The following is an 11437-nucleotide window of genomic DNA, read 5'->3' as shown; positions in this document are numbered from 1 at the left end:
AGTTGGACCGTCAAATGATGCACCCCCGCCGACGACACCTTCTAAGCCGGCAACAGACACAATATCAGTCACGAATACCCCCTCAACAACGGATAACTTATACTGTATAAGGTTATTCTTTCAACTTTCCACTATCAAAGAGTTATTCCTGCACACTGATGACCAGCCTCATTTCGAAGGACGCAATCCTAAAGGAGATACGAGACAGCATTCTCCAAGACAACGAAGAATGCTGAAAACGGTTCTAACCATATTACACAGCCATTGGAATGATCTCCTGGTAAACAATGGTTGTGTATAAGAAAACTGCGATACCAAATTCTACCAAGGACGCTTACATAGATGCAATACATGCAACGCTTCCAGGAAGCTTGGAGATGAGTGATATGGTAACATTTGCATAGTCGCTTTTTATTCAACGCGATTTTCTGTCAAAAACAGAAAAATGCAATCCCTGGGTCAAAACTCAGATAGATTCCAGTGGTCAATGAAAAAAGACAAAGAACTGTTGTTTCTTGCATGTTTAGATCGTTTTTCAAACTTCCCAACAGCTGAAGTATTCGGTAGAGCAAACGCAAAAAATTTTTTAAAGTTTCTTCAGTGTTTTTGCACGGCACATCACGCGCAATTAGACTAGATCAAGATAGATTAGAAACCGGTCAACTAAATCATCTTTATGTTAAAAAAATAAAAGGTTATTAAAGCTCCAATTCACGGTCACAGAGCTATTGGACCAGTGGAGAAGCTAATACAAACAATTAAGAGCCGTTTAGCAAGCAATAAAACCCCGTCTTCAAATCAATTTCATTTAAAGACCTCAATAATTTCAATAATCTATCAGTTACGAATATGCTGTCAAAAGACAAATTACTGTTCATCATTTGAGGCTCATTTTGGACGTAGACCAAATAGTCCTTTTAGTAAAATAACCACAGAACTAGGCCCAAACACTCAATCAATCAATCATATGGGCCTATTTTGAATAAATATTTTAATCTAGGAACTGTCAGTTAAGATCAACTAATATCTGAAGATCGCTGGGACGTCACAATCTGACTAAGGACGCAGTTAAACGGCGAAACACCGACCCAGAGAAAAAGTTAAAAGTAATACAGTATGATACCCTATCATTTCATATGTATTCTAGCCGCTATATCTCTTCTCATACTTTTGCAACCGCAGAATCTGTTGCAGATATAGGTTGGATCAAAGTGTCTTGTTTCATATTCAGTAAACATCAGTCCGAACTCGAAAGCAAATTTAATAATGTAGTTTTTTCACTACCATGTCAAGTGTTCAATCTAAATTGCATTTTGTTAACACGAAAGCGCTATCTGCGTTGCAACAAAACTACAAGTGGAACCACAAAAACTTGACCACTGTAGCAAAATTGTTGAGTGAGACCTCTTAGCCTTATCTTAATACAAAAAAGCATTCTGTGTGAAAAGAATTTTTTGTTATTGTTGCATTTAATAAGATATTTGCTTCAGAAATTCTCAGATCAAATAGCTCTGTTCTTTTTCTTTATAGGACCTCTGTACACTTCTTTCTGTAGAAAATGTATGCAAATTAATCAGCTCACTTTTTTAGAATCTCTAAGTGAATAATTGTGAAAGAAAATTATATTCAGAAATACGGTAGCTGCCGGAAAAATGATCAGCAGTTTCTTAAATTGCGCAAAAACCTAATTTCACAGATCTCTTCACCCTTTTGGTTGTCTTCCCAAGTACGTTACAAAAAACTAACTTTTGTAGGATAATTATAGTACACAAAAAGCTGCATTTTTAGTCGAACACTTTGCCTTGAGCAATCAGTCTTCTGAGTTCATTGGAAACCAAATAAAAAATAACTTATGTTTATAAGAGATGGAAACATTTTAAGTCATCATTGCTGGAGTTTGATATCAATAAGAAAGTAAAACAGAGACACTGAGATGGGAAATATGACTCAAGCAAATATTCACTCACAGAAAAACTGGGAGCAACTTGCTTAAAATATAATATGGCTGAATGAAATGAATTTTTTTTATCGAGAATGTTTTTAGGTAAATTTTCTTTTTCACCCTTTTTACCGCAATTTTTTCAAAAATGTAGTAAAAAATTTATTTTCCTTTATAACTACACTTTCAACTTGGACTTACTCTGTATAGTTTAAACTTAGAACAGAAATTTTTACAGCCTCATATTTCTTTCCTAATTACGAACTAAAAATTAATTGAACATCTTTAGCTGAAACTGATCCAATTAAACGATGCTAATGTCATTAAACTTTCTCCGATTAAAAGCACAAAGAGTTAATTTAAATTACATATGCTCCAATTATAAAATGAGTATAAATAGTCAATATTTAGTCGATTATTTCATCTTTCTGAAAACTGTTCTCGATCGTAACTGTTATCGCAACTGGATTAAACAATCACTGTATATAAATTGCTTTGCCACAACCAAAATGTTCCGATCAGTTATTGTCTTGCTATTTCCTCTTCTCTGGTCTGTCTCTCACGGCATCTGGATTCCTCCAGCGCACCAAATAACAGAAATCTCGGAAGACGAATGTGATAGTGTTTAAGATGTTAGTACAACCAAACTTTCTTATCAATTTGTAATAAGGAGACGACGGGAAATTTGCTTTACAGCACTTTTCAGCTGGTGGACAATATTTCTGAAAGCAGTCATTTTTAAAAAATATTTTTAAGACTATAAAAGTTTCGTTGCAAAGATTTATTGAGTACTGACACTTTTGCTAACTCTTTTTTCTCTAAGAAATATGTTTTACTTTTTATCGCTCCTCCTTATTGAAGATCCTTTTATGAATCAATGTGTGACGAAAATTCCAGTTGAAATTAACATTTGTCTTAAACTATATTGTGTTTTTGTCAAAGAAACACAACAAAAAGTTCAACATTCTTGTATATCTGCTAGGAAGGTTTTTTTTTATTTTTTAGGCCGAACCCGGGTTGACCCCATAATTCAAAAAGTTATAAAATTACAACTTCATATTATGGCGTCTATGAAAAGTTGTAGTCATAGAACTTTCATAAAAAGGAGTCTTATGGAATTAAATTTTTATGAAAATTTTTATTACATCATGAAAAGGAGGGAAAAGGTATGTTTCAAAAAACTAACTTGAAACAAAAATGAAAAATTGAGTCTTAATGCACCAGAGAAGTGTTTATTTTAATCAAATTTCAAATTTGATGAGATCTTGTTTAACAAAACAGTTAGTTAAATACAAATTTCCAGAGCTATTAATTTTGCCCATAAATTTCTTAAGTATCTATCACAACAAAAAACGCTATTTCACTGTCTTTACCGAAACATTCGACTTCAAAAAACTGTCTCGTATTACTTCTAGCTATGGCCGTTCTAATCTCTATAATTTTAAAACTCTCCGTTTTAAAACTATAGATAAAATTTCACAATTTTTTGCAAATATAACTCCCAGAATCAGGAGAAAAACTTTACACTGTACGGAGTCCTTTTTGATGTGATAAAAATGAATTGGTAAAAAAATTATAATTTGAATTTTATTCTTTCTGTCTGTTTTGATATAGCTCAAGAGCGAATTTATGATCTCAATTTATGATTTCATTTTGATCTTCACGATGCGTTCTGTTTTCCATTGTACTTCTCGAATATCAAATGTTGTTCGAATGTCTGTGCTAAACACTGTGTTTTTTTCAGCCTACGAAGCTGCAAGTTACAATGCATGTGTCCCTTTTAAGCACGCTTATACAAAGTGGGGCTTGGATAGCGTTGGCTTTTCTGATCCTCTGACAATATTTGATGACTATATCTATCTGAACAATAAACTAAACGTATACAACAGAGCCAATTACCAATCAGTCGATCAATGGTTAGTCAACTCAATACGTTATCTACCAGTAAGTTATAATATCCGTGATATTATGCTATAACTCAATCTGCAAAATAGGATTTATTCTCACAACAACAATTATTGAAGCCTACAAAATTACAATTTATCCGTTGTCATGTAGCACGTTAATATTTACCCGGTTCGAGGAAAAGTCACAAAAATGTGTAAGATAAGCGGTGAAAAGTTTTGTTTGTTTACCACAAGTTTTGTACATAATTTGCGGTGAAATTATGTAATTTCACCACTAGAGTTAGCGGTGAACTTTCAAAAAGTCACGACATTGCGTCGCTTACTACAAGTTACCTTCCTTGCACGGATTCGGACTTCTCACCTCCTGCTTGTCAGCCACTTTTTCTTCCACTGCGGCACATCATACGAAAATCAGGAGTATTTGTTTTAAATTAAAATCAAATTCACTCTACTTTTTTGTAAAACATATGCGTTGAACTTTTGTAATTTTAGCGTTGAAATTGCAAACTTTAGCTGTGAAACGTTGTGACTTTCTGTAACTTCACCGCTGACTCTAGTGGCGAAACTACATACATTCACCGCTTAAAAAAGTTTCAAACAAATGTATATGATTGTTCGTGGGTGAATTTTCCGTGCCTCTTTAATAAATGTATCTTGTAAAAACAAAAGACAATAATAATGTATCTAATAACAAAAAACGATTCGAAGCGTTTTCTAAGCGTTGAATTTATGTTATTTTACCACTAAGTTAAGCGGTGAATTTGTGTAATTTCATCGCATTAACGTCTTGGGATACCGTACTAGCAAACAGAAAACGTGATTTTAACACCATGCCTGCTTGAATTGTATGCATGTGATTGAACTCTCACCAAACCAGCGCCTCAGGATGCCCATACTATGTGAAAGTTTCGAACGCAAAATTTGTGAACATCTCTCGATAGAAAGATCCGTTGATTTCTGTAAAAGACCACTGTGGGAGGCTAAAATAAACTTTTTCGGGTAAAGTATTTGGCTTGAGTTCAACGAGGAACAAAATGACGTCAAATTTTCATTGGTCTCTATTACTTTAGTGTAAGTCAATCTATGCTTTATTTAAGACAAACAGAATTCAAATACCTTTTTTATATTGCCAATCACGCTCTCAAAAAGGATGCTATTTCATTTTAACGTTTGCCTTGAACCACGAAAGTATAGTGCTAGTTAGAAACAAGACCTCTTTTTTAGGTTTGGATCATTGAGGTCTTACCGATATCCAATTGATTATGACAGCCAGCAACCCATTGCTTACTGGAAGTGCAATGACCGACCAGCATCCTATGAGTATAGTTTCAATGAAAATTTTGCCACTGTAAGTCTTTCTTCGACAGAAGCACTTTCTTCATTACTTTCACAATCACCGTTCTAAGTTACAAAACGTTTACAATTTGATTCAACAACAGTGATTGTTAATTTATAACATTTCTGATTAACCGTGACAATAGATTCAAATGACTTTAATATTTTTCTCTTTCAAAGTTTGTTGTCATTTTTTCAAATCGTACGATTCATAACCTAAATTTTATGATAAACTAAATTCTAAGGAGACATTCTATTGGCAAATGATTGACAACATAGTGATAGAGTATAAATGCGCTTTGATCAAACAGTTTTAACGCCTCTGTGTTTACATATGCGCTTTTCAAACTTAATTAACAGCAAACTAAAAGACTAAATTGAACTTCCCCCATTTTTTTGTGCCTGACCACTGTGCAATATTTTTACATGATTACTATGTAATGACACGTGCTCTGTAACTGGGGGGTGCATAACGTACTGGGGGCCACAAAAGGAAAATATCTCTTTTGTTTGTTAGCTGCTATTTATAGATTGCCTCTTTTTCAGTTGAAGTGGTCGACTGTTGGTTGTGCAACTTTGCAGTGACCAGTTGATTTGAAGATTAGACTCAGATGCCTTTTTGCAAACATCTCTGGATGGGGACCTGCTGCTAGGGAGTGGACTTTCCCGGGACATTCCGGAGAAGCTTTCTCTCTCCAAGCCCGCAGCCTGATAGACGCCAACACCCAAAGAGCGCCCTTTTACGGGCTGCCCACATGATTGATATAGTGAAGCTGATCACCAAAATGGATCGATTGCAATTTTTCTTGATCAGAGGAAAAAGAGCTATATTATTACTTAAGCTTTCAATGAACAATCTTGTATTTATTTGCAAAGGGTGGCGGGAAAAAATTGCCTTTCGGTGTCGTTGAATTTAAAAAACATAGCCCAAAGTGCTTTTTAAAGCCGCGTCCAGTTAACCTCAAAAATTTATACGTTATCTTTGTGCTAAGTTCGAAAATGGAAATGGCCCCGTTTGAACAAAAAACATAACAAGACAAAGTTTTTGGACAATATAATACGGAAAAAAAACGTTTGATTTGTTATGAGATGCAAATTATATGAAAGACTGGCGAACTTTTTGGCAGTCAATCTTGAGCTGAAGCATAGCCGAATACACTTTTCAATGACCATTTTTTGATCACAAATTTTTTTTCACAGAAAACATAATTCACAAATTTGCTAAATTTAGTTCAAAAGTTGACTCAGAGACACCCGTTCTGCATTCATAATGAAATACCGTTTATCTTTAACTCATTACTGACCAGATGACAGACTGAAGAAAAATTTTTAATAAAATAAAAAATAAAAAGAGGCCGAAGTGGGGAAAACCACAAAAATTACATTGAAAAAATTTACAGTGAGGAATTTTTAAAATCTTGAAATCACAATTTTTTATGACAAAAATGTCGTTAGTTAAAAATCATTTCAAAAAATGTCAGAAAACTTGACCTTTAAATTCTATTACTCCTATGTAGAGGCGCAGCATTAGTCAACATTAATCTGGAGATGCTGTTTTGAATAATAGCCAAGAAAGAAGAAAAAAATCAGCAAATAAAGCTTTGTGAATAAAATTTTCTGAAATCTTTATCCATTTATACTGCAAAAGTTTGAAAACACAATAATAGAAGTGTTTATTTACTAAGAAAAAATTGAAAACAAAGCTTTTTTCTGGAAAAACCCTATATAAAGCCTTTGCTAATAAATGACATAAACAATCTGTTAAAATTATAATGCTGCATTGGGGAAGATACGTTTCTCTAATTCGTACCGCGTTAGAAATCTCAGGCAAAGAAAGTACAAGGAAAAAAATCGATAAACAACAGCTTTTGCTAAGAGCAACCCAAACTTTCCATAAATTTTCCAACTACCCGTACTTAATGCCAATCAATAACAGTACTGGACAAATCTAATTGCAGGTCTAGGTGTCCGTTTTAATTTCAAGCTGTGATCATAACACAATAAGGATTTGTTAGACTTGGCCAGGACTTGGCAAGTCTTAATCCAAGTCTTGGCCAAAACTTGGCTCGTATGAATTCAACCCTCGGCTGGCTGAAAATGTTGAAAACGGACAAGAACAACGTTTCTGAAGAGAAATGTTACTTAAACTGAAAAAAGGGAAGCAAATGTGAAATCTCATAACAATAACGGAAAGAAGTTTATTAAAAAATGATACAGTGAGGACTTTTTAAAATTTTTTTATTGGCAAATTTTTCCTGACAGAAACGTTCTTAGCAAAAATTTATTTCAGAAAACGTCAATAGACTTGACTCTCAAAGTCTATTGTTGCTATGTAGGTGTCCACCAATATTCAACATTAATTTGGAGATGCTGTTTTAAGAGCAACTGACAAAGAAAAAAAATCATCCATTAAACCTTTGTGAATCACATTTTTCTAATTTTTTTGCCTTTATACTGCAGATGTGTGAAAAAACGATGAAAGAGGTGTTTATTCACTGGGAAAAAAATGAAAACAAAGCCCTTTGATTGAAAGAAGTAATTCCTTAAAAACGCCTTTGCTATTATTACGACATAAACAATCTCTTAAATTTAAATTGCTGCTTTGGGGAAGAGACGTTTCTTTAATTCTCACCAAGGTGGAAATCTCAGGAAAAAAAATTTCAAGGAAAAAAAATCATTTAACAACAACATTTGCTAAGATCAACCGAAACGTTCCGTAAGTTTTCTAACTACCCCCTTCTTAACTCCAGTCAATAACAGTACTGGGCAAGTCGAATGAAATGTCTAGGTATCAGTACTGACTCAGAGCTATGGTCATAACACAATTAAAATTGTCAGATTTGGCCAAGACTTGACAAGTCCTAATCCAAGACTTAGCCAAGACATGGCAAGTCTTAATCCAAGTCTTGGCAAGACTTCCGAAGTCTTAATCTCAGTCCTCGCTAAGACTTGGTAAGTCTTAATCAATGTCTTGGCCTAGTCTTGGCAAGTCTTAATACATGTCATGGCCAAGTTTAGGCCAGTCTTACTCCGTGTTTTGGCCATGACTTGGCAGGTCTTAATCCCAGTACTGGAAAAGACTTGGACGGTCTTAATACAAGTCTTGGCCATGACTTTGCAATTCTTAATACAAGTCATGTTGAGGACCTGGCAAGTCTCAATCCAATTCTTTTCTAAAACGTGCAAGTCTTGATTCATGTTATTGCCAAGCTTTGGTCGGTCTTAATGCATGTCTTGGCCAAGACTTGGTAATTTTTAATCCCAGTTTTGGCCAAGACTTGGCCCCTCTAAATTAGACCATGAGCAGGCTGAAAATTGTTTGAAAACGGCCAAGAACAACAGTTCTGAAGAAAAATGTTACATAAAAAATGAACAGAACCAAATGCGCTTTTGACTACCTAAAAACTAAATAAAAATTAAATAAAATATGAAAAAAACCACCTGTTAACTTTAAATTGCTGCGTAGGGGAAAAGACGTTTATCTGAATTGTACCCAGTTGGAAATCTCTGACAAAAAGGTACAAGGAAAAAATTCTTTCAACATTTGTTTAGATCATTCCGAACGTTCCATAGGTTTTCTAACTACCCGTACTTAACGCCTGATCAGTAACTGTACTGGGCAAGTCTAATGGACAGTCTAGGTAAAAAGACTGACGCAGAGCTATGATCATAAAACAATAAACGTGTAAGGTTTGGGCAAGAAATGGCAAGTCCTAATGTTTTAGTCCATGTCCTGGCCTCAAAGCGGCAAGTCTTAATATATTTGATGCCAAAATTTGGCCAGTCTTAATCTATGTCCTGGTCATGACTTGACAAGTCATAATCCAAGTCCTGGCAAAGACTTGGCCTGTCTTAATAAAAAGTCGTGGCCATGACTTGGCAAATCTTAATCAAATTCTTGTCCAAGACGTGCAAGACTTGGTACTTGTCATGGCCAAGGTTTGACCAGTCTTAATCCAAGTCTTGGCCATGACTTGAAAATTCTTAATCCCAGTGCTGGCTAGGACTTGGCAAGTCCTAATCCAAGTCATTGCCAGGAATTTGCAAGTCTTAATCCATGTCTTGGCCTAGACTTGGCAAGTCTTAATATACGTCATGGCCAAGATTTGGCCAGTCTTAATTAATGTCTTGGCCATGACTTGGCAAATGTTAATCCCAGTATTGGCAGGGATTGGAAAGTCTTAATCCAAGTTTTGGCAAAGACTTGACCTGACTTAATAAAAGTCGTGGCCATGACTTGGCAAATCTTAATACGAGTCATGGTCAAGACTTGACAAGTCTTAATCCAATTCTTTTCTAAGACGCGCAGGACTTGGTACTTGTCATGGCCGAGATTTGACCATTCTTAACCAAAGTCCTGGCCATGACTTGACAATTCTTAATCCCAGAATTGGCGAAGACTTTGCAAGTCTTAGTCCACGTCATGGACAAGACTTGCAAAGTCTAAATCCAAGTCTTGGCATAGACTTGGCATGTCTTAATACAAATCATGACAAAGACTTGGCAAGTCTTAATACAAATCATGACAAAGACTTGGCAAGTCTTAATCTAAGTCAAAGCCAAGACTTGATAAATCTTAGTCCAAGTTTTGGCCAAGAGTTGGAACGTCTAAAATCTCGACAGGCTGAAAATTGGTTGAAGACGATCAAGAACAACGTTTCTGAAGAGAAATGTTACATCAAATAAAAACAAAAATGAAACTAAATGCGACCTTGATTACATGGAAACCAATTGAAAACTAAATAAAGCCTTTGACAACCTGTTAAGTTTAAATTGCTGCGTCGGGAAAAGACGTTTATCCAAATCGTACCGAGTTGGAAATCTCAGACCAAAAAGTTACAAGATAAAAATTATTTCAATTAACAACAACATTTGATTAGATCAACCCAAACGCTCCATAAGTTTTCGAACTAACCGTACTTAACGCTAAGTCAAAAACAGTACTGGACAAGTCTAATGGCAGGTCTATGTATCAGTTCTCTATTATCATAACACAATTAGGATTTGTCAGACTTGGCCAGTAATTGGCAAGTCTTAATCCAAGTCTTGGCCAAGACGTGCAAATCTAAATGCATGTCTTAGCCAAGACTTGTAAAGTCTTATTCCAAGTCTTCGCCAAGACTTGGCAAGACTGAGTCCCAGTCTAGGCCAAGACTTAGCAAGTCTTAATACAGGTCAGGGCCAAATTTTGGCAAGTCTCAATCCAAGTCTTTTCCAAGACTGGGCATGTCTTAATCCTTGTCCTGGTTAAGTCTTGGCAAGTCTTAGTCCACGCCGGGGAAAAGAATTGCAAAGTCTTAATCCAAGTCTTGGCAAAGACTTGGCAAGTCTTAATACAAATTATGGCAAAGGCTTGGCAAGTCCTATTCCAAGTCTAGGCCAAGACTTGGTAAATCTTAATCCCAATTTTGGCCAAGACTTGGCACGTCTAAATTCAAACATCTGCAGGCTGAAAACTGTTTGAAAACGGCCAAGAACAACGTTTCTGAAGAAAAACGTTACATCAAATAAAAACAAGAAGGAAAACAAATGCGACTTTGACTACAAAAAAAACTAAATGAAGTCTTTGCAAAAATTATGACACAAACAACTTGTTGAGTTTAAATTGCTGCGTTTGGGAAAAGAAGGTTTATCTCAATGGTATCGAGTTGGAAAACTCATACAAAAAAGATACAAGGAAAATTTTTTTCAAATAACAACCACTTTTGCTTAGATCAACCCAAACGTTCCATAAATTTTCTAACTGACCTTACTTAACGCTAAGACAATAACAGTAGTGGGCAAGTCTAATGGACGGTCTAGGTATCAGGACTGAGTCAGAGCTATGATCATAACACAATTATACGTGTCAGATTTGGCCAAGACTTGGCAAGTCCTAATCCAAGACTTAGCCAAGAAATGGCAAGTCTTAATCCAAGACATCGCAAGTCTTATCCCCAGTCCTAGCTAAGACTTGGCAAGTCCTAATCCAAGTCATGGCCAAGACTTACAAAATCTTAATCCCAGTCTTGGCCAAGACTTGGCACGTCTAAATTTTCGACAGGCTGAAAATTGGTTGAAAACGGCCAAGAACAACGTTTCTGAAGAGAAACGTTACATCAAATAAAAACAAAAAGGAAACCAAATGCGACTTCGACTACAAAAAAACTAAATAAAGTCTTTGCAAAAATTATGACACAAACGACCTGTTGAGTTTAAAATGCTGCGTTTGGGAAAAAAAGGTTTATCTCAACGGTACCGAGTTGGAAATCTCAGA

At 35.4% G+C, this 11437-nt stretch overlaps 1 protein-coding gene across 1 annotated transcript; it reads left to right on the top strand.

Annotated features, from left to right (window-relative positions):
* The first annotated feature begins 3556 nt into the window (after positions 1-3556).
* Positions 3557-6113, top strand: LOC142350773 (uncharacterized). Its single transcript, XM_075402728.1, has 3 exons — positions 3557-3855; positions 5071-5194; positions 5728-6113. Exons 1-3 carry the CDS (start codon positions 3569-3571, stop codon positions 5764-5766), a joined length of 450 nt encoding a protein of 149 aa, XP_075258843.1. The 5' UTR covers positions 3557-3568; the 3' UTR covers positions 5767-6113.
* The last annotated feature ends 5324 nt before the right edge of the window (positions 6114-11437 follow it).

The sequence above is a fragment of the Convolutriloba macropyga genome, chromosome 12, assembly GCF_964194025.1.
Source record: "Convolutriloba macropyga chromosome 12, txConMacr16.3, whole genome shotgun sequence".
NCBI classification, from domain to species: Eukaryota; Metazoa; Xenacoelomorpha; order Acoela; family Convolutidae; genus Convolutriloba; species Convolutriloba macropyga.
The sequence above is the reverse complement of the archived record's forward strand: the minus strand, read 5'-3'. Positions and strand labels throughout refer to the sequence as shown.